At 43.1% G+C, this 24,293-nt stretch overlaps 1 protein-coding gene across 6 annotated transcripts in view; it reads right to left on the bottom strand.

Annotated features, from left to right (window-relative positions):
• Positions 1–24,293, bottom strand: part of EEF2K (eukaryotic elongation factor 2 kinase) — a 92,210-nt gene that overhangs the window by 55,899 nt on the left and 12,018 nt on the right. For all 6 annotated transcript variants that reach the window (XM_053659491.1, XM_053659493.1, XM_053659495.1 and 3 more), the window contains exon 2: positions 8,317–8,638. In XM_053659491.1, coding sequence (XP_053515466.1) covers positions 8,317–8,562 — 246 coding nt within the window. In that variant the 5' untranslated portion in view covers positions 8,563–8,638. The remainder of the gene's footprint in view (positions 1–8,316; positions 8,639–24,293) is intronic.

The raw sequence follows: 24,293 nt of genomic DNA, 5'->3' as shown, positions 1-24,293 counted from the left end.
ATTTTTTTTTTGGTCTTGTGTGCCTGTTATGTAGTGAGGGGCAGAGCGTTAGGTGTTCACCAGGGTGGGGCAACCCAGTCACTGTATGGTGACTTTGTATGTGGGGGTGGGGTCCGAGAGGGAACAATGGCTCTTACGACACTCTCTTGGATTTCAGTCCCTTCCGCCACTTCCCCCAAGCAAACTGAGCCTTTCTGGTGCTGATTACCATGTGGGTGGACTTGTGTATGTTCTAGGACCCTGTGGGTCTCTCCAAAAAATTCTCCTGTGAGGCTGGGAGTTTGTCCCTGAGCCTCAACCCCCACAGGTGTTTTCAGTCGGTGCTTTTATGCTTTATTTCCCTGTCCTGGGGCCCTGGGTTGTGAGGTCAGCCTTGCTGCCTGTTTTTGCCTGGTTTATCTGCACACCAATGTGGGACTGCCAGGTGAGCCAGCTGCCTTGGGTGCAGTGCCTCGCTTCACAATTGCAGCCTTGCTGGGTCTACCCCTTGGCATCCTGTGCCCGGGGTCTGCCAGCTACAACACTTTTCCTGCTGCCACCCTTCTCCACCAGCCTTCAACTCCATCCCTCCTACAGATCTGCGTGAATGGTTGTTGGACTTCCATACAGTTTAATTTTCTGTCAGTTCCAGTTTTTTTGTTTGTTTCTAAATTTCTGTTGTCCTCAATTTTGGTTGTGTGAGGTGGTACAGTGTGTCTGCCTATGCTTCCATCTTGGCTGGAAGTCTCTTAATAGCAATTTTATCTATACTTTTGTTTTCTGCAAGGAAGACAAATTACTTATATGATCAATAAAACAAATAACTGTAAAAGAAACAAAGTTGAAAAAAACTGAAGAAATCTTTGTCAAAAACAGTAGCAGCAGCTGATTCCACCTCAACCAGTGAGATTCAGAGACAAGGCTAGAGAGGACATGATGGGAAGGCTGGAGACAATAACAACAAAGCAGAAGCAATAGGATGACATGATTCCCTGGACTCCTGGGAGCCCCTCCTTGACAGGATCCTGGCAACCTTGTTAGGGGCAGACAGTCAGGTAGGACAGTTCCCAATCCCCTGATGAGATACCAGAGGCTCAGAGAGCAGGGAAGTGACCTGCCTACAGACATGCAGACCCAAACTTGTTGAGCCCAGTTGCCTGCTCTTTTGCAAAAAGAATTAGATCCTAACGTAGAGTGTGACCACATAACCCAGCAATTCCTAAGTATCTACTCAAAAGAAATAAAAGCATGTCCACACCAAGATTTGTGTTGAATACTCATAATATTCAAAAGGGAGAAATAACCCAAATGTGCATCAGCTAATGAATGGATTAACAAAATGTGGTCTATTTATACGATGGAGTAATATTCGGCAATAAAAAAGAAGGAAGTACTGACAGTCACAACATGGGTGAGTGTGGAAAACATTATGCTTAGTGAAAGCAGCCAGACATAAAAGGCCACATATTACACAATCCTATTTATATGAAATGTCCAGAAAAGGTGAACACAGAGACTGAAAGTAGCTTAGTGGTTGCCAGGGGGTAGGTGGAATGGGAACAACTGAGGGTGATGGCTAAAAGGTATGGGGTTTCTTTTTAGGGTAATGAAAATGGGCTAAAATTGATGTGGTGATGTAGATGTATCATTTTATGAATATAACAAAAGCCATTGAATCGTACATATTAAATGGGTAAGTTGTATGGCATATGGATTCTATTTAATTAATGATGCTAAAAAAATTTACAAAATAAAATAAAAGGGGGACCCTTATGTCCCAACATTTCCACAAAGGATGTGGGCATTTTAGCACAGGCACATTCTCTGGAAAGATGAGTCCCCACAGCCTGACTTCAATCTCCTATGCCTCCTGTTGTCCAGAGCCCAGGTTATCAGGTGGCCCTGTCCAGTGCCAGTATCACTCTTTTTCCTTCATCTGCCAAGCAGGCCCTTATCTTGTTGGAGGTCCAAAGCTGTTTGGACCAAGGATGCCTAAGCTTCCCTTTCTAAGTGTGCATTCCCAGAGGTGCACGTAGAGCACAAAACTGGCCACTACCTCTGGCTGTGTACAGAGCATCCTGTGGTCAGTCCCTGGGCAGGGGCAGAAGCCCAGTGTTGCCAGGGTACAGTCTCTCAGGGCTCAGGTGGGCAGAGATGCCTCTCTCCTCAGTGAGTCATTGAATGCTGGCTCCTCCATGTCATTCTGGGGGATAGCTATCCCTTGACTAAGCTCTGAGCTGCATGGCTGAAATGATCAGTGTCATCACCTGGTCTGCTGACAAGGGTATGGGAAGCAGGGGTGCCCATGCATCTTAGGGGGCCACAGATGCTAGTGCAACAACTTTGTAGGGTAACTAGAAATGCCCGGCCAAGTTCTAAACCCACAAACATTTGCTTCAGCCCTTCCAACACTAGGGGTTTTAGCCAGTTGCACATACCTGCATGGGCACAATAACATACACACAGGGACAATATGGAAGTGCTGTTTTTACTCTCAAGAGCCTGGAAATGACCTGCATACCCATCCATGAGGACTGGCTACATATATTATGCTGCTTCCAGTCAATGGCATGATATTTAGCCATTAAAAAATAAGAACAGAATATGCAAGACTATACATAGCAGTTGTGAAGAGTACCAAGTGGTTAAATTCAGAGGCTCAGGCTTACTATCTGCCAAATGCTAATCATCGAGGTTTGCCATGCAGATTCAATAAACTGGTATGAGTAACACCTGCACACACACACACACACACACACACACACACACACACACACACACTGCCTGCTGGGAAAGTTCTGGCTGGTATCAGTTTGTCCTTGCAAAGAAAGACAGCCCTCCAGGGAACAGATCAGAAGTGGGAGGCTTTTCAATATATGGTATATCATTTTTTATAGTTTTAATTATTTTTATCTTGTTCATATAATATTTACATATTATAAATTTTAAGCTTTTTAAAGTTTGCATAGATGTCTGTAGAAGCACATTTATTATAGCACTGATTATGACGGGGGAAAAAAGGAAACAAAAACTCAAGAAGGGGGCTGCCTAAATAAGTCCATGCACCTCAGATGACAGAATACAATTTAATCCACCTTAAAAAAGAGACCTGTGTGTGCTGATGTGGAGTGATCCCCAAGGTATTTTCAGGCCTAAAAAACAATATTTTAAAATACAATTTTCCACTCTGTTAAAAAATGTAAAACACAGATATACTTATTCTGGAAAACAGAGAAATGAGAGAGAAGGAGAAAAGAGCGAATCACTTCTTACCCAAAACTATCTCTGTTGGCCCAGTCTGATGGCTCACTTGGTTGGAGCATCATTCTGATATGCCAGCAGTGAGGATTTGATCTCTTGTCAGGCACATACAAGAATCAATCAATAACTCCCGAATTGGTGTGTTTCAGTGGGTTGGATGTACTTTGAGGACAGAAAGGTCATTGGTTCGATTCCTGGTCAGGGCACATGCCTGGGTTGCAGGTTCAGTTCCCGCTTAGGGAGTGCACAAGAAGCAACTGAACACACTGGCTGGTATGGCTCAGTGGATTGAGTGTTGGCCTGCAAACCAAAGAGTCGCCGGTTTGATTCCTAGTTGGGCACCTGCCTGGGTTATAAGCCAGATCCCCATTAGGGGGTGTGTGAGAGGCAACTACACATTGATGTTTCTCTCCCTTCTCCTCTCTTTAAAAATATTAATAAAACTTTTATTTATTTTAAGTATGTTTTATTGATTATGCTATTACAGTTGTCCCCTATTTTCCTCTCTTTTATTCCATTCTGCCCTGTACCACACCTTCCACCAGCATTCCCCCCATTAGTTCAGGTCCATGGGTCACAAATATAAGTTCTTTGACTTCTCCATTTCACATACTATTCTTAACCTCCCCCTGTCTATTTTGTACCTACCATTTATGCTTCTTAGTCCCTTTACCTTTCCCCCATTCTCCCCTGACCCATTCTCTGCTGATAACCCTCCACGTGATCTCCATTTCTGAGATTCTGTTCTTGTTCTACTTGTTTGCTTAGTTTGTTTCTGTTCTTGTTTTTTAGGTTCAGTTGTTGATAGTTGTGTGTTTGTTGTTATTTTACTTTTCATATTTTTGATCATCTTCTTTTTCTTAGATAAGTCCCTTTAACATTTCATATGATAAGGGCTTGGTGACGATGAACTCCTTTAACTTGACCTTCTCTGGGAAGCACTTTATCTGCCCTTCCATTCTAAATGAAAGCTTTGCTGGATAAAATAATCTTGGATGAAGGTCCTTGCCTTTCATGACTTTGAATATTTCTTTTCAGTCCCTTCTTTCCTGATTTTTGAGAAATCAGCTGATAGTCTTATGGGAACTGTTTTGTAGGTAACAGTCTCCTTTTCTCACTGCTTTTAAGAGTCTCTCCTTATCTTTAATCTTCAGTAATTTAATCAGGATGTGTCTTGGTGTGTTCCTCCTTGGATTCGAGTTCTTTGGGATTCTCTGAGCTTCCTAGATGTCCTGGAAGTCTATTTCCTTCACCAGATTGGGGAAGTTTTCCTTTATTATTTTTTCCAAAGAAGTTTTCAATTTCTTGCTCTTCCTTTTCCCCTCTGGCACCCCTATGATTCAGATGTTGGAATGTTTAAAGTTGTCCCAGAGGTTCCCAAGTTTCTCCTCATTTTTTTTTGAATTCTTGTTTTTTCATTCTGTTCTGGTTGAATGTTTATTTCTTCCTTCTGCTCCCAACCATTAACTTGATTCCTGGTTTCCTTCCCTTCACTGTTGGTTCCCTGTATATTTTTCTTTATTTCACTTTGCATAGCCATCACTTTTTCCTCTATTTGGTGTCTGTACTCAATCATTTCTGTGAGCATCCTGATATCCAGTGTTTTGAACTCTGCATCTGATAGGTTGACTATCTCCTATCACTTAGTTCTTTTTATGGATCTTGATCTGTTCTTTCATTTGGGCCATATTTTTTTGTCTGGGTGTGCCTGTTATGTAGTAAGGAGCAGAATCTTAGATATTTGCCAAGGTGGGACAACCCAGGTCACTACATTGTGATGCTATATATGTGGGTGGGGTCAGAGAGGGAACAATGCCACCTGCCCCACTTTCAGTCACTTCCCCTGCTACCCACAAGTGAATTAGGCCCACACGATTCCCAGGTGTGTGGGCTTGTGTATGTTCTAGGACCCTATGGGTCTCTCCAGTGAACTCTTCGAACTCTTCTGTGAGGCTGGGAGTTTCTCCTGCTGCTGCGATTCTCACAGGTTTTTACAGCCAGAGGTTCTGAGGCTTTATTTCCCTATATTGGAACCCTGGTTGCATGGTCTGTCTTGCTCCCCAGTTGTTCCTCCTGGTTTATCTGTATGCTAATGTGGGACTGCTCAATCTGCCAGGTGCCACCTTGCCCACCCAGTCTGTCACCTTGCCTCACATCCTCTCTACCCCAGCTGCCCATCTCTGCCCCTCCTACCAGTCTGTATGAATGTTTTCTTTAACTCCTTGGTTGTCGGATTTCCATACAGTTCAACTTTCTGGCAGTTCTTTTGTTTTTTTGTTTTTAAATTTGTTGTTGTCCTTCTGTTGGTTGTGCAAGGAAACAAAGCATATCTACCTATGCCTCCATCTGGGCTGGAAGTAAAAAATAAATAAAATCTTTTTAAAAAGTAAAAAATATATAATGTAGATCATCAAAGTCCCCTTAACTGCATTTTCTCACTCAGAGAGAATCACTGTTGACTGTTGGATACAATTTTCTGTAAGTTTTTGCCATGCAAATACTAATATATGTATATAGACATGTTTTTTGATAAAAGTGGAATCATATTATATTTCCACTTGCTTTTTACTTATCAGCATGTATAAACAAAACAGCACATGATAATCAAAACAGATGGTCCTTATGGACCAGCACTGTGCCAAGGACTTGTCACAGATTTCTTTCTCTGGTAAAATACTTATATATCTTGACCTGGTGTTCAAGTCAAATCACATAGAAAGGTCATCTCTGTTTTAATGTTAATAGAGCCCTCTGTTTGAACCATAGCCTATAAATAGGCTCCTCTGGATGGACCTTTGAGCCATTTATATATTTTCTTTATTACAAACAATAGAAACAAAGCACATCTTAGAATATTTAAATCTGAGCACTTGTACAAACATTTTTCTATTGGTTGTCAATAGAGGGCAGCACCCCTCCATGTGGGTTTTGCAAATATACTATGGAGAATATTTGGGGTTGTCATAACAAGTGGGGGGAAATGGGGCATTTTGTGAGCTGGGGCCAGGCATGCTGAATATCCAGTAAGAGCTGTCCCTCTCAAAATGCCAATAGCACCTTAGTTGGGAACATTTTGGCAGAAGATGAATCTTGGAGATGGAATTGCCATTTGAGCTATAAATATTTTATTTTAATAACAACTGTGAAATGGTCCAACAGGGGTTTATGTTTTGTGTAAATACTATGATATCTTCTCTCTCTCCTTTTGAAGCACAGCACCCACACTGAAGTGAGCTCTCAGCATTCGACCATCACCTCGCTGATCCCAAACCGAGCACCTACCGTGTTCACAGCATGGATTGAGGCACTGGGATGAGCAATAAACCAGCACAGGTCCTCCATCATGAAGCTCACATCCTAAACCCAAACCTGTTTGTCTGGATCACTCAGTCTATTTCCTTGAAAATATTTACCATACTGTGTTTCTGTGTTTAGAAACTGTGTCCCTCTGTACCTGAGACCCTTCAGCTTGGGGACCCATCCAGTGTTTGCCTGAAGGCCCCAACCAGACACCCAGTTCCTGAGAACAGGCAGATGGGGATAGAGCCCCTCCTGGGCCTGCTCTCTACGAGGCCACCGGGATCCTCCTACCCTGGAAACAGCCCCTCTTCTCTACTGACCCCCACCTTCCTCATTCCATGCCCTGGCTGGAACTGACTGGATAAGAGATGGAGAATGCCTGACTCAAGCTAGGCCAAGCAGATTCTATTCATGGAATTGGGACAAAGAAGATCAAATGTGTCTTTGCATGTGGCTCCATCTAGAATGAAGGGATCATGGGCTTTTGAGGGGTCCACTTTCCCACTGTGTAGACTAAAGGGCAGAGAAGAATAAATAATAGGCAGAGAGATTGAGTGACATGATAGACAGAGATAGTACTACTGCTTTCTGGGTCCTAGATCTGTCCCCTTGAAAACCAGACAGCCCTTCTATCCCTCAGTCCCAAGAAATAATCATAGAATTTTACAAAAAATTCCCCTTTCCCCTTAAACTGGTGTGAGCTGGTTTCTGTTTCAGTAGCTCCCCACCCCCGGGACAACACAGAGATCCACATGTCCTTGAGCCTTCCTGGCCTAAAATGAACAGACAGCAGGCCATACAGCCCTCCTGCTCTTCCCATGGGGCTCAATCTGTTTCAGAATCTCCCCTCAACAGTCAAGTAGGTCAAGTCACAGCCTGACACTTTAGTGGCCCCCTAACCTGAGAGGAGATCCACAGGACTATTTCTGGAGCTGCCTGCCCCAGAGGGATTCGAACTAGAAGTATGGACCTGAACAAAAAAATACCCCACTGGCCAAAAACTAGAATTATTTTCTAAAACAGATTAATACAGAAGTTAGAAAAAACGATGGCAATTTCAGGTCCCTAAATGGTAATAGGCATTTTGCCTACTAGGCATTTTATCTGTTTGTGAGGATTAAATTAAATAAGGACAACAGTATTGCATTTAGAATTTTTTCACCATCAGTTATACAAAAATCCAGTAACATCCCCCTTCCTCCTCTCTTTTATATGAGCTTTGCCATGATATGAACACAAATTCCTAACAAAACAAGTGCCCTTTTCTTCAATCCAGAAAAGGGATGCCCAAACATAAGCAGTGGATTTTTTGACTGCAACCAGAACAAATGACTACATTTCACATCCCATCCCTAGAACCACACATGCAGACACTGGGTGAAATAAAAATATGTAATAACTGGTATATCTGGAGAAGCTAAGCTGATCGCCACATTGAGGTGTGCAATGTGTATGTATACATTCCAAAAAATAAAATCTTTATAATTTGTAGTGCCTTCCAATACTTTCTAGTCTCTTCCATTCTCTTCTATTTCTTAAAAAGTTAGTCAAGGTTTTTACAACCCGAAAGTGCATTCTGAGCAGCTAAACACTGGTTGACAGTAATGAACTTGCTCTAAACCAACAATCAGCTTCACAGGCATAGACTCAGACCCAGAATTTACAGGGCTGCCCAGAGTCCGGAAACACAGGAAACACCTCAACCAGCGACCCTAACTGCCCACCTGTGTGGTAGGTGACCAGGGCTGGGGCAGATGGGGGATATGGTCCATTCACCTTAAAATTGAAGGAGCTCACTGGAGATGCACTGAAGCCATACTGTTCACTTTTCATTAGGTTGCTGTAGTAGTTATTAACCTTGGAGTTGCCATTCTCATGTGCTCTGGGGTCATCAGTGATGGGGCAGATGAAGAAATATTCATTTTCATCGCTGTCTTCCTCAGAGTCCACCTCCTGGCTGGCCCCAGAGGTCTGGCTGCCACCAATGCCTTCCAGAGGGAAGATGAGGTCTTCATCTGCCATGCTCCCACGGTGCCTGTTATGCCCCAGGGGTGGGTAGTACAGCCAGAGTTCCTGGGTAAAAGCTGCAGAGCGGGCCCTGAAAAAAAGCAAGAGAATGGGTGCTGGGTCCTATGCGGGGAGAGGCTAGCTAACAGGCACCTCACCTGAATGCCACTGGTGATGACAAGAATCAGCACTCTCAGACTGAAAACTACAGCTATCTTTTGGGGAGGCACTTGGCAGGCACCATGCAGGGACATTTTAAAAGTACAAATCCATCAACCCAATAATTCCATACCCAAGAACTCAAGTGCTTAAAACAAGGCAGGGAAACTAAATGCTTCTTTAAGCAACTAAAGTAATTTTTTTAGGACATTTAAATCAAGTGGTTCTCCTGCTTAACACCCTCCCTCAGCTTCTCTTTACATTTCTGATAAAATCCCAACGCCTTTTAAGGTCCCAAGGCCCGAGTTAACTGGTCTCTCACCACCTCTCCTCAGGCTGTGGTGTCCCCCAGGCACACTGGCTTTCTTCTGGTTCTGTAAATGTGAGGAACCCATTCCCCCTCAGGCCTTTGTACTTGCTGTAGCTTGTGCCAGGAACACCCTTCCTAATCTTCTAACATCGAGTTCTTCCTCATCATCTAGATCCCAGGTCAAAAGTCACATTTCTAGAGAAATCTGCTCTGATTCCTCAATTCAAAGAACCCCTCTCATTCTTCAAAAAATTAAAAATAGAACTACCTTGATAACAGACTCTGCCAGCACTTCTGTCTAGGAGAAAGCTGCCTCTGCAGCTCCCACACTGATGACAGACAATTCAGTTTTGTCCCATGTGCCCCAGTGCCTTTTGGGCTGCTGCCACAATACTGGAGCTTAGAGCCAGTGTGTCCAAATACAGTCAATCACATACCACAGTATTTAAGTTATGGGGTATCAAAGGAGAAGAATGAACTTCATCAAAGAATTTTGCATTTTCTTCTGGGAAAAAGGCATTACCCTCAAGTAACCTATCACACTTCAAACTTCATTTCAGCATTTGCTTCGCAGTGGTCTCAACTAACTCAAAAGGGCTTAATGTTATCAACTTTGACCAACACCTTCCTGCAGCAAAATTCATGAAGTCTGAGCAATAACAATCATGGCTCAGAAGTTTAAGAAATTCATTACGAAGGTAAAAAGAACAATCTTGGGACAGAGTGATGATGGAAAAGGGACAAATGGCCAGCCACCAGCTCCTCAGAGCCATCTTGATTGCCAGAATCAACATATCTTGCAGCTTCTACGGCAGAGAATTCAAGTGGGAGGACAAAACTTGCTCATTGGAGGCCCTTGTGGAGTGTATTTGGACCACATTTCTTTAACAGTGCTGGTCATATCTAAGGTGACACCAGGGTCCCTTCTGACCACATGATAGAGTAAAAGGATATCAATCCTTTGAAGGGTTCCAGCTACCCTAAACTGCTCCACATGATGGTATGGAGGAAACATTGTCTACCAAACCAACAAGTAATGTGATACAAAAAAGGAACATAAACATCACTAAGAAGTTCAGTGGTGGCTGCTCTCTGTGGCCAGAACTGACAGGAAAAGATGATGTGGCAGGTGAGGGATCACAGACAGCAAAGTCAATGATTAGAATCTGAAACAAGAAAAGCAGGTGATAGTACATAACCATCCAAAGCCAAGTGGGCACAATCATTATAATCAACAGCATGATTGGAGTGGCAGCCAGAGGGTTGTAGCCTGGCCCAAAGAGGTCTGAACTAGAAGGACATCCTGTGGGATGTAACATGGGTCCACTAGATAGAGAATGTCATGGTTATCTGGCTAGATGAGTAAAAAGCTGGCTAATACTTTGGAGGCCTTGGTAAAGCACAAGCAGATGGATGAGCGTAGGAGATAAACTGTGAATATTAGGTGTTCTACTGCATCAATAAAATTTTTATGGCTCCAGTGATTAAAAAAAAACAAAAATAAAAATAAACCCTACCATATAACCCATCAATCCCACTTCTGGGTATTTATCTGAAGAAACTTAAAGCAATGATTAAAAAGATATATGCATGTTTATGTCCACTACAATGTTATTTACAATATAACCAAGATATGGAAACAATCCAAGTGCCAGTCAATAGACAATCATATGTTGATTCTGGCAATCAAGATGGCTCTGAGGAGCTGGTGGCTGGCCATTTGTTCCTTTTCCATCATCACTCTGTCCCAAGATTGTTCTTTTTACCTTCGTAATGAATTTCTTAAACTTCTGAGCCATGATTGTTATTGCTCAGACTTCATGAATTTTGCTGCAGGAAGGTGTTGGTCAAAGTTGATAACATTAAGCCCTTTTGAGTTAGTTGAGACCACTGCGAAGCAAATGCTGAAATGAAGTTTGAAGTGTGATAGGTTACTTGAGGGTAATGCCTTTTTCCCAGAAGATAAAAAAGTGGTGGTACATATATACAATGGAATTATTACCGAGCCATAAAAAAGAATGAAAGCTTGCCATCTGTAACAACATGGATGGACCTAGAGGGTATTGAAATAAGTCAGACAAAGACAAATGCTATATGACTTTATGTATGTGGAATCTAAAGAACAAAATAAACAAACAAAACAGAAAAAGACTCATAGATACAGAGAACAAACTGATGATTGCCAGAAGGAGACGGGTTGGGGAGCTGGATGAAAGGGGGAAAGGATTAAGATGTATAAATTGGCATTTACAAAACAGTCATGGGGAATACAGTCAATAACATTGTAATAGTTACGTATGATGCCAGGTGGATACTAGACTTATAAAGGGGGTCACTTTGTAAGTTATATAAATGTCTAATCACTATGCTATATACCTGAAACTAATATGACATTGAATGTCAACTGTAATTTAAAAATAAAAAATTATTGAGAACCCCTCTCAAATGCATACTCAGTCACTCCTCTAGTACACAGCCCAAGCTGAAATCATCTCATTTACTTATTGTGTATGTCCCAGTGTCTCAAACAGTGCCTGGTAGTGTAGGGACTCAATTCACATCCCCAGGATGAATGAGTGGCTTCCAGAGTGTTCTCAGTAACAGCCCACAATGCTCATCCATGGAGGCCTGCTCTACACCATGAGAGGCTGTGCGACTGTCACCATGGGAGTTCTGGATACACAGACATGCAAGATAGTCAAGAAAGAGTTCAAGAAGGTTGTAGGATACAGTATTATTTTTATATACTAGTAATGAATAATCAAAAAAATGAAATTAAGAAAACAATGCCACCCATAATAGCATCAATAAGAATAAAATACTTGGGAATGAATTTAACAATAGAAGTGCATGACTTGTACACTGAAAAACAAAATTTGTCAAAGAATTTAAAGAGGACTTAAATAAATGGAAAGACATCCTGTGCTCATAGATCAGATTTAATATCGTTATGATGACAATACTCCCCAAATTGATCTATAGGTTCAACCCAATCACTATGAAAAATTCCAGCTGGCAGCTTTGTAGAAATTGACAAACAGGTCCTAAAATTCAGAAGGAAATTCAATGGACCCAGAATAGTCAAAACAACCTTGGGGGGGCGGGGACAAAGTTGGAGGAGTCACACTTCCTGAATTCAAAACTGAGCTACAGCCATCAAAACAACTGGGACAGGCATAAGGGCAGACACATAAATCAATGGAATGGGACTGAGAGCCCAGAAATGAAGCCTCACATTTATGGCCAACTGATTTTTAACAAGTTTACAAAGACCATTCAATGGGGAAAGAATAATCTTTTCAACAAATGGTGCTAGAACAAGTGGATACACACTGAAAAAGAATGAAGTTGAAGCCCCTCCTTACTCTATATACAAAAATTAACTCAAATGTATCAAAGACTTCAATATAAGGCCTAAAACTCTCTTAGAAAAAAATCTTTGTAACCTTGAGTTAAGCAAAGACTTCTCAGAACACCAAAAGCAAAAACTACAAAAGAATAGATGAACTGGACATCAAAATTAAAAACTTTTATGGTTCAAAGGACTCCACCAGGAGAGTGAAGAGACAACTCACAGAATGGGAGAAAATTTTGGTCATCATATATCTGATGAGGAATTACATAAAGAATGCATATAACTTAATAATAAAAAGACAACCCAAATAAAAATGGGCAAAGGACTTGAATAGACATTTCTCTAAAGAAGATACACACATGGCTAAAAAGCACACAAAATGTTATGCTCAACATCATTAGCCATTAGGGACATATAAATCAAAGCCACTGGCATAGATATAGTTTTAAAAACTGGAAAGTAAAAAGTGTTGGCAAAGATGTGGATAAACTGAAACCCTCACATACTATTGATAGGAATATAAAATGGTGCAGCCACTTGAAAAAAGTCTGGTATTTCCTCAACAAGTTAAACAGAATGATCCAGCAATTCCACTTCTAGGTATAAACTCAAAAGACATGAAATTATGTCTACACAAAACACTTATGCATGTTCAGAGCAGCATTATTCATAATAGCCAGAAAGGGAAACAACCAAAAATGTCCATCAACTGATGAATAATTAAACAAATGTGGTCTACCCATATAATGGATACAACCACAAAAAGAAATGAAGTACTGATACATGATGAATCTTTAAAACATCATGCTAAGTGAAGGAAGACAGCTGCAAAAGACCACATATTGAATGATTCTATTTATGTGAAATGTATGGAGCAGGCAAATCTACAGAGACCAGAAGCACATGAGTGGTTGACTAAGGCTGGGGACTAGGAAGGAATGGGGAACAATGTACTAATGGGTTTCTTTGGAGTTGGGGGAAATGTTCTAAAACTGATTTTGTGTTGGTTGCATGACTCTGAATATACTAAAAAGCACTGTACACTTTACATCAGTGGATAGTTAGATTTGTAAATTATATTTCAATAAAGCTAAAGTTTAAGAAAAAGATAGTCAACAAAAACAATTAGAAAGCAGGTTGCAGAAGAGCAGGCATGTTAAGGTAACCCTCTCTGCTAAAAGGAAAGGGTGTTTGTAGAAGCAGTAAAACCTCCCTGCAGGACCCACTGACACTCACCAGTACTGGGGTGGGTTGTGGGACTGAAGGGAACTTTGTAACTTTTTGTACATTTCTATACTGTTTTAACTTTTTACAAAACTTGACAGACTTTCGGCCAAGATAGAGGCGTAAATAGACATACAACCAAAATAAGGACAACAAAAATTTAGAAACAAAATAACAACCAGAACTAACAGAAAATTGAACTATATGGAAGTCGGACAGCCAAGGAGCTGACATAGACACATTCATCCAGACCAGTAAGCGGGGTGGAGTTGGGCAGCAGAGCAGAGAGGGATCACAGCACAGGAAGCGGTGACACTAGGTGTGCAAGGCACCTCAGGCACACAAGGCACCCCGGGAGCGCAAGATGGCACCAGGCAGGCCCTGGGCACCCAGGCAGTGGCTGGCAGACCCCAGGCATGGGGTGGCAATGGGCAGGCCCAGCAAGACAGCGATTGAGAAGCAGGGCACTGGGGGCAAGGCGGCTGGCTGACTGGGCAGTGGTCTCATATTCACATGTAGATACTGGGGAGTGAGACAGATCGCTTAACCCAGGGTCCTAGCACCGGGAAATAAAGCCTCAAGACACTGATTGAAAATACCTGTGGGAGTTGAGGGACATGGAGAGACTCCCAGACTCACAGGAGAGTTTGTTGGAGAGATCCACAGAGTCCTAGAATGCATACAAGCCCACCCACACGGGAATGCGCACCAGAAAGGCCCAGTTTGCTTGGGGAAAATGGTGGAAGGGACTGAGATGCAACAGAGAATGGAGCAAATGTCATTGTTCCCTCTCGGACCTAACCTGCACATACAGCGTCACACACCAGCTACCGGGTTGCCCTGCCCTTGGTGAACATCTAAGGCTCCATCCCTCATATGTAATAGGCACGACAAGACAAAAAAAAATGGCCGAAAAGGAAGAACATCAAAGCTCCAGAAATAATGCAATTAAGCGACCAAGAGATAGCCAACAAGCAGATGCACAGTTAAAAACAATGGTGATCAGGATGCTCACAGAACTGGTTGATTTTGGTCGCAAATTAGATGAACAAATGAAGGCTACACTAAGTGAAATGAAGGGAAATGCACAGGGAACCAATAGTGATGGGAAGAAAACTGGGACTCAAATCAATGGAGTGGACCAGAAGGAAGGAAGAAACATTCAACCAGAACAGAATGAAGAAACAAGAATTCAAAAAAATGAGGAGAGCAGCCAAGATAGAGGTGTAGGTGGAAATACTGTACCTTCTTGCACAACCAAATTTAAGGACAACAAAGATTTAGAAACAAAACCAAACCTGGTTTCTGTCTGAAACCAAATCAGACAGAAAATTGAACTGTACCAAAGTCCAACAACAACGAACCATTCATCCAGACCGGGAAGAAGGGCGGAGTGAGCGGCCAGCAAAGAGGGGTCCCAGCAGGAAAAAGCAGTGGTTGCCAGACCGTCCCAGGCGTGCAGGTGGCAGTTGGCGGCTCCCAGGCATGGGGTGGTAACGGGCAGACCCAATGAGGGTGCCAGGCAGCTGGATGACCACGGTCACACATTCATGCGCAGATAAACCAGGGAAAAAAAAACTGACAGTGAGACAGACTGCGCAACCCAGGGCCCCAGCAACAGGAATTAAAACCTAAAAGCACTGAGTGGAAAAAGTTTTGGGGGTTGAGGTGCTGGGAGAGGCTCCCAGCCTCACAGGAGAGTTCGCAGGAGAGACCCACAGGGTCCTAGAACGTACACAAGTCCACCCACCCAGGAACCAGCACTAGAAGGGCCCAGTTTGCTTGTGGGAAGAGGCAGAGGGGGCCAAAATCTGAGAGAGAGCTGAACAAGTGCCATTGCTCCCTCTCTGACCCCGCCCCCACATACAGCATCACAGCCCAGTTTCTGGGCAGCCCCACCCTGGTGAACACCTAAGGCTCTGCCATTCATATGTAACAGGCACGAACAGACCAAAACATTATGGCTCAAGAAGAAGAACAGTTCAAAGCCCCAGAGCCAATACTTCTAAGTGATAGATAGCCAACCTATCAGATGCACAGTTCAAAACACTGGTATTCAGGATGCTCACAGAATTGGCTGATTTTAGTCACAAATTAGATGAAAAATGAAGGCTACACTAAGTGAGATGCACAAGGAACCAATAGTGATGGAAAGAAAGCTGGGACTCAGATCAATGGAGTGGAACAGAAGGAAGAAAGAAACAACCAAACAGAAAAGAATGAAGAAACAAGAATTCAAACAAATGAGGAGAGGCTTAGGAACCTCCAGGACTTTAAATGTTCCAACATCCCAATTATAGGGGTACCAGAAGGGGAAGAGGAACAGCAACAAGTGGAAAATTTATTTGAACAAATAATAAAGGAGAACTTCCCCAACCTGGCAAAGGAAATAGACTTCCAGGAAATCCAGGAAGCTCAGAGAGTCCAAAAGAAGTTGGACCCAAGGAGGAACACACCAAGGCACATCATCATTACATTACCCAAGATTAAAATGAAGGAGAGAATTCTAGAAGCAGCAAGAGATAAAAGATCAGTCACCTACAAAGGAGTTCCCATCAGACTGTCAGCGGATTTCTCAAAAGGCACCTTGCAGGCAAGAAGGGGCTGGAAAGAAGTATTCCAAGTCATGAAATACAAAGACCTACATCTAAGATTGCTCTATCCAGCAAAGCTTGCATTTAGAATGGAAGGGCAGATAAAGCACTTCTTAGATAAGGTCAAGTTCAAGGAGTTCATCATCACCAAGCCTTTATTTTATGAAATGTTAAAGGGACTTATCTTAAAAAAAAAAAGAAGATAAAACACATACAGTAAAATGACAGCAAACTCATAATTATTAATAACCACACCTAAAACAAAAACAAGCTAAGGAAACAACTAGAGCAGGAACAGAATCACAGAAATGGAGATCACATGGAGGGTTAGCAACAGGGGAGTGGGAGGAAGAGAGAGGAGGGAAAGGTACAGAGAATAAGCATAGATGGTAGGCAGAAAATAGACAGCAGGAGGGCAAGAATAGTTTGGGAAATGTAAAAGCTAAAGAACTTATGACACATGGACATGAAGTAAAGGGGGAGGATGTGGGTGGGAGGGGATGTGCAGGGTGGAGGGGAATGAAGAAGGGTAAATGGTGCAACTGTAATAGCATTTTATAATATATTTTAAAAAGTGGAAAAAATAAAAATAAATAAAACTAAAAAATAAAACCTGGATTGCCTGTTATTAAAATAATAAATAAGTAAAACATATTTTAAGGACTTTATTTACTTTTAGAAAGAGGGGACTCAGGACAGAACCCACAAACCCCATGTGCCCTGACTGGTAATCCAATGGCAACCTTTTGCTTCAAGAGGTGGTGCCCAACCAACTGAGCCACACTGCTCAGGGTAATAAGTAAAATACTTATTAAAATTTTGGATCAGGGCAATAATTCCCACTATTCTGGGTTGGGTTTTTTTTTTTTTTTGAGATTTTATTTATTTATTTTTTAGAGAAAGGGGAAGGGAGGGAGAAAGAGAGGGAGAGAAACATCATTGTGTGAGAGAAACATCGATCAGTTGCCAGTTGCATGCTCCCAACTGGGGACTTGTCCTGCAGCCCAGGCATGTACCCTGACTGGGAATCAAACTGCTGACTTTACTGTTTACAGGACGAGGCCCCTCCAGGGGCCTGAGTCCAGTTTACAGGACTGAGCCACACCAGTCAAGGTTCTAGTTATTCTTAACAGCTCTCTCCATCAACAGGAAGTCTTCTAGATCTGAGGATGGGCACTTTTTTGATATCACAGCAGGAAATCCTAATCCAATGTACATTTATATCCTAATCCAATTCATACCCATGAAACGTAAACTAAAATCTCAGGAAATTATGCTCAGCTTTGCTACTTTCTGGTGTACTTAATTTCTTTTTTTTTTTTTTGGTGCTCTTACTTTTTATTCTTTTACTTCAATGCATCAGCTATACTGATTCCTTGACTCAGTTGGACAATCACTGACCTTACCCTCAGTGCAAAACACGGTCACTTCCTGGATCCCGTTGTTGAGTCACTGATCCTGCTTGTTACCAAAACCTTCCCTGGCCCATGCCTGAATCTCCCCTCCCTCTCAAGCCCCAGTGCTACTCAGTCCTGGTCAGCCCTTGGCCAAAATACCTGCTGACCAACACAGTGTGGAGCCTGGAGCTGCCAGCAGGCCCAGCCAGGTCACTGGCCTCTGGGGCTGAGACGATGCCAGAGGAGGGGGCCACAGCTTCACCCTGCAGGCCTTCAGGCACTGTAGTACAGTGTTAGGAGCCTGGACTGCTGGTGACCTCAACCAAATTAATTCATGTCACCAGCACCCCCATTTGTGAAGGGAGCTGAGTAGGCAAGTGTGGGTTTCATGGCAGTTAGTTCACAGGGGAATTATCACCAGAAACCTGGTCCTTGGCCATGTCTACCATACACCCAAAATTCTCTTCAGCCCTGGGAAACAAAAGCAGCTGCAGACAAGCAGCTATGACCCTGCCTAGCATGGTACTTTGTTCTCAGAAGACATTTGATATGTATTCCAGAACTGTGAGCGGGATCTGTTTTATGGCTTTTCAGTTATCATAAATTTGCTCAACACAGCTCTGCCAGCACCTGCTAACTAAGAAAGAGAGGGCAGCTGTTCTCTCCTTCTTAATAATAGAACCACTGGTCTTGGGTTAAGTACATGGCCACTTAGAATAGGTCTACACTTCCCAGAGTCCTTTGCAGTTAAGTGTGACCATGTGACCAAGTCTGGCCAAGGGGATATAAGCAGAAAGACAGTTTTCGGTTTTAGGAAAGGGTTTTTAAAGGGAGGGAAGAAATGTCCCCTTCTGCTCTCCCTCCTTCCTGCTAGCTGGAATGAAAGTGTGATGGTTGGAGTTCAAGCAACTGTTTAAACATGAGGAAGCCATGTGCTAAGGAAGGCAGAATGACAATAAAGGAAGCCTGGGGCAGCATAACCTTATATCATGAAGCAGCATAACAGCTCTGGACTGACAATCTTCAGACTTTACTATCTAACCTTATATAATCTATAGTAATTTTCTTTTTTTCTTACTACTTTCTAATCCTATCTGGTCCAGTAGACCTTTCTTTCCCGTATTATAAAAAGTCACATCACATACCTTATAACAAGTTGGTACCTGGTAGGATTGGCCTGGGAAAACTGTGGCCTCAATCCAGAGTCCTAATGTGACAGCTGCTCCCACATTTGCCCATGAAGACTGGGCAGTAGAAGACACTGAATTCCCCTAGACAGGCAAGGAGCCTTAAATGGCCCATAACTCAGCCCCACAATGCCTGTTCCAACACCAGCCAGGGAACCCATCTTCCTAGGAACCTCCATCTAACTTGGGCTTCCCTGGGCCCACAGAAGGGGCCTGTTCCTGTGAGTGAGAGACTGAGACCAGGAGCAGGACCCCAGCTCCCAGTATGTCAAGATTCTCTAAAAGGTTTGCTCTGCCTGTTGGGGACCGCTCTGGCCTGGTTGCAGGAATTGTAACTACCTCCCATGGCTAAGGATGAGTGAGTAACCTCCAGAATGCGAGCCACAGGAGACAAAGGCTTGTCTGTGGTAGCAAATGCTGCCTCAGTTTACTCCCTGACCCCAAAGCATAGTCGGAAGTCAATGACAGGTAAGGCTTCTCACAGAGAGAGGGGCAACCTAAGCCAGACTGGATCACTTGGGAGGCCATCATGGAAGGACTCTGGGGGCTGCGACAAAGAGGGTAAGGAACAATGGACCCTTGCCCTATGGCTATGTGACATAGCCCAACTCCCCATGTCCTCTGGGAGAAGCACCTCCTAGCTCTAATATACTTAAGCCTGAAAACCTGATGGGGAGGGGTGCAGCTCCTTGCCTTGCTAGAGCACTATGGGGAGAAATCTGGCATAAGAAAGAATTCCTAAAAATCCTGTGAAACCTGCTTTGATAAGAGTTCTTTCATTCATATGTTAAGGATCCAAGCAGGAAATGAGTATGTCTCCCAAAGTTTCTGCAAACCCCCTTCCTGACAGACTCTGACTCAGACTAAGCCCTTAGATTTCTTTGAAATGTTACTTTGATCCTTGCCGCCCTATATTCCTGTGTATTACAACCCAATAAAAGCTCCTGGAGGAGGAGCTCAAGGCCTTTTTCCTCTGAGAAACTGGCCACCTTTCCTCCCCAAGCAGATCACGTCTTGGTAGTGTTTACTTTCATCCGTGGTGGATGGGGGGGACTTGAGGGCAAAGTCGCCCCCACGTCTGCCCTCACTCAGGCATCCACATTGTCCTCTTCCAGTCCCCAACATACTCTGGGAAGATATTTCTATGGATATGCAGCTCAGTGGGGTTCTGATTTAGGCAGACCAAGTTTAAGCCCTAGCTCTGCCACTTACTATCTGTGTGACTTCACCTCTTGAGCCTTGGCTTCCTCACTACAATGTGGAGTGCAGAATTGTGCCCACACCTTGACAGTGCTAGCATGGAGCAAGCATTAAAACACAGCATCTATTATTATCATCATTTCCAATATCAGAAATGAAGGGGACTGAGCCTTGGGTCCTGCAAGGCTAATGACCTATATGTCTGATTAGCAACCAACCAAGCTTCTCCAGGATCCTCAAAGAACAGGCTATTTATGCTCTGGCTACCAAATCACTGCTATCACAGCATCTTGCTATAGGCTACTCAGCCAACTCAGAAAACGATGTTTGGAATGCCCAGGTCGAGGCTATCAGTCCTCCTCAGGCTCCCCTCCTCCCCAGGAGCTACCCTCCTGTTGTAGAAATGAGCTATACTCTCCCACCCATCACTCTGGGAGCCAGCACCCCAGGACAATGTGGCCTGCACTGAGCCAGCCAGTGCACACACTAGTGTATATGGCCAGCACCTACTGGTCCTCAATTGCAACCACAGTAGACAGGCTGACTTGTGGGCCACCTTATATCATGTACTTGCTTCTGTTCTGGGATCTGCATATCCCCTGCTCTCATGCCATATGCCTGGGGTTTAGGATCCACAGCCAAGTCACTGGGAGTGTCATGTGGCCCAGATCTAAGAAGAACACAATTCAGGCACCTGGCCACAGTGACTGGCTCAGAGGTGGCATGTAACTCAAGTCAAACCAAACTCGCCCAACTGCAGATAAGCCTGGGGCTTCAGCTTGAGTGACTGGATGAGGTTAATCATTTCCTGCAGAGTATGATTCTGAGACAAAGACTGAGGCCACAGGAGAACAAAGCTGACATTCAGTGGAGAGCGCAGGAAGAAAGACAAAGAAAAATGAGTAGTGATGACATCACTTGAGACCCTGAATCCAAACATTCCCAAAGCCAAACAACCCACCTGGACTTCTGCATTACATGACACAAAAACCATTGCCTGTCAGAGGCTGGGGTAGAGGGACAACTTGGCTGGCTACACATAGGTTTTTGTCACCTGCAACATTAAAGTGCAAAACCCAGTCAGTCAGGACTTAGGGCTTATATTCTTTCTACATAATTAAAAAATAACACTTTCATTACAGCATATAGCTAAAAATAACACCCCTGTCCTACTAGGGCCACTGTGTATGACCACATAGGCTGGGTGCTGCTCAACTCCAGTGAGCAACCTTTACAGCAGTACATTGGCAACCCTGCCCCCTGCCTGCAGAGACAACCACTTCCAAGTACTCTAGATGTTACTCGTGGAAGTTACTTCCACATCTCTAGATAATATGCATATTCTGCTATTTCTTAATTTATCTAGTTTGGTCCTTATCTATTGATTTCCTGGTGAAATAAATTAGCGTTAGCTTCACATCCCTTTCCCAATGCAATCCCAGACTGGTAGGTCTTCTCTTGGTTCCTTTAGACAGCATGCCAAGAACTCTGTCTCTTATCACACCAACCAGAAGGAGCTATGGGTTTCTCAGCTTAGCATGAGTTCTCACTGCAAGAATGAATGAAAGAGGTAGCTTTTACATTGCAAATGAGTGACAAGAAAGCAGAAGAGATTTTTGTTCCTATGAACCTCAAAAATGCATGCTTTTTACTGAACAAGACAGATACGTAACACACGTGAACAACTTACTGCAACCCAGGTGTCATGCTACGCACTTGACACAGACTTTCTCATCTGCCAGTGGCAGGAGTTGCAAGGCAGAGAGGTAGTTGCCTGCCTTCTCAGGGCCACCCTGGGAAGGGAAACTAAGCAGAGCGAAGCTGCCCTTAGGCTGTACCCGACTTGTTCCAAAGATATCTTGAGCTCTAGATTGAGTCCTCAGTTTTATTCAAACTAGAGCATAAAAAACTGTCTTAGAGCCCTGGCTGGTGTAGCTCAGTGGATTGAGCACGGGCCTGAGAACCCAAGGATCGTGGTTCGATTCCCAGTCAGGGCATATGCCTGGGTTGCAGGCCAGTTCCCAGCAGGGGACGCACAAGAGGCAACCATACATTGATATTTCTCTCCTCTCCTTCTCTCCTTCCCCTCTAAAGATAAATAAATAAAATATTTTTAAAAAACTGTCTTAGATATATACCCCCATGTTCACTGCAGTATTATTCATAATAGCCAAGGTATAGTAACAACCCGTGTTTATTGATGGATGAATGGATAAAGAGACTGTGGTGAATATGCATAATGGAATATTATCCTGTCAAAAAAAATGAAATTCTGTCATTTGCAAAAACACGGATATGCCTGGAGGACATTATTAAATGAAATAAGCCATACACAAAAAAGCAAATACTGCATGATCTCACTTACTTGTAGAATCTAAAAAGCCAAACTTGCAGAAACAGAGAGCAGCACTGGAGTTGCCAGGAGCTGAGGGTGGGGGAAATGGAGAAGGTGGTGAGAGGGTCGAGTTTCCATTATGCAAGGTGAGGACGTCCTAGAGAGCTCATGTACAGCAGGGTGACTATAGTTAATACCATACTGTAAATAGAAAATCTGTTAAGAGAGTAAATCCTAAGTGTTTCTACTACACACAAAAAAGGTAACTATGTGAGGAGATGGATGTGTTGATTAGCTTGATTATGGTAGCCATTTCACAATATATTCCTATATCAAATCATCACATTGTACACCTTAAATACAGTGGAAGCTCACTTCCCAAACTTAATTTGTTCCAGAAGGCTGTTCAAGAAGCACTTTGTTTGAAAATCAAATCATTTTTCCTATTAGAAATACAGATATTAGCATGAAAGGGCTGTTGGATGGAGAACTGAAGTTTTATTTGGCAGCCATTTCCATCAACAACTTGGTCAAGAACCAAATTGTTCTAGGTGAGAGATGTTTGAGAACCAAGGTCTGACTGTATACAATTTTAATTCGTCAGTTATACCTCAATAAACCTGGTGAAAAACAAAACAAGAAAGAAAGCCCAAGACAGTAACAGAGACCCTGTGCTCTGTCACTGTGTGGCCTGGTCTGAATTCCTGTCTATGTTTGGTGAACCTGTCCTAAAGAGCAGATGTTGAGGGGCTGGCTGTGACCTCCCACAGCCACTGGCACTGAGCAGGGATCAACAGGTGTTAATCAAATACATCTCCTGGCTGTATTTTATTTACTTACTGGAGGGGGATGATAACACTGGGAATCACTAAATCAAGCACCAAGCTAGGAGCTCATGTCAGTGTCTTATTTATATACGTGCTCCAGCATGTGGTGGGTACTCACACATAAACATTTATTTAAGTTATTGTGAGAAATAATGGTTTATATCTCACAATAGTTTAAATTAGTTCTTAAATGCCTTGGTTTTCAAACAATTTGGTTCTTGACCAAGTTGTTCACAGAAAAAAAAATGCCTTGGTTTTCTAATAAAATTTCAGGTCTCAATTCTCTACCTGACAACCCTTTCATGCTGATACCTGTATGATCAGTCATGTGTCTCTCAGGTAACAAACAAAGGACATTCAGTTTTCAAACACATCACTTCTTAAACAGTTTTCTGGGACAAATTAAAGTCAAGAACCAAGGTTCCACTGTAGTTTATGTCAGAATAAAAGGACTTATTTACAGATGTCCACACCCACCTGCCTTTTCTCTGCTATGTTATCTCCTCCACTTGCTCCAACCAAGAACCGTCATTCACAGCCATGCTTACCTTCCTGCCCTTGCACCTGATAGACCCTCTTCCTAGAATACCTATCTTAGTTGCTGCCAAACCCCTTTGTTCCCTTCTAAATCCAGCTTGAAAATGTAACTCCCCCAGAAAAGCTTCTCTGGGTGGTTTCCTTGTCTGTACGATGGGGGCAGAACCTACCCCAGGAATTGTTCTGAGAAGTATGTGAGATCAGGCATATGGTGTCGGGCAGAGAATTGTTCAAAAGTACCAGCTTCTATTATGCCCTAAACATCCCCATTCCCCCACCCTCTAAAGTCACTTTCCTCCTTCTAGGCCCTCCATGAGCATTTCCATTATACCCAGAAACCAACAGTCTATGTGGTAGGCAGCATAATGGCCCCAACCATGCCCCAATTCCTAGAGCCTGTAAATATGTTCCCTTATATGGAAAGGCAACTTTGCAAGTGTGATTAAACTGAGGGTCTTGAGAAGGGGAGATTATCCTGGATTATCTGGTGAGCCCAGCACAATCATAGGGTCCTCATAAAAGCAGGCAGGAGAGGCAGAGTTAGAGAAAGAGAAATGACAACAGAGCAGGAGTCATTTGTTGGTGTTTTGAAGTTGGAGGAAGGGGCAACAAACCAAGGAA

Source organism: Artibeus jamaicensis, unplaced genomic scaffold (assembly GCF_021234435.1).
Source record: "Artibeus jamaicensis isolate MK-2021 breed Jamaican fruit bat unplaced genomic scaffold, CSHL_Jam_final scaffold_666, whole genome shotgun sequence".
In the NCBI taxonomy this organism is placed as follows: Eukaryota; Metazoa; Chordata; class Mammalia; order Chiroptera; family Phyllostomidae; genus Artibeus; species Artibeus jamaicensis.
Note: the sequence above shows the minus strand (reverse complement) of the source record. Positions and strands in the feature narration are given on the sequence as shown.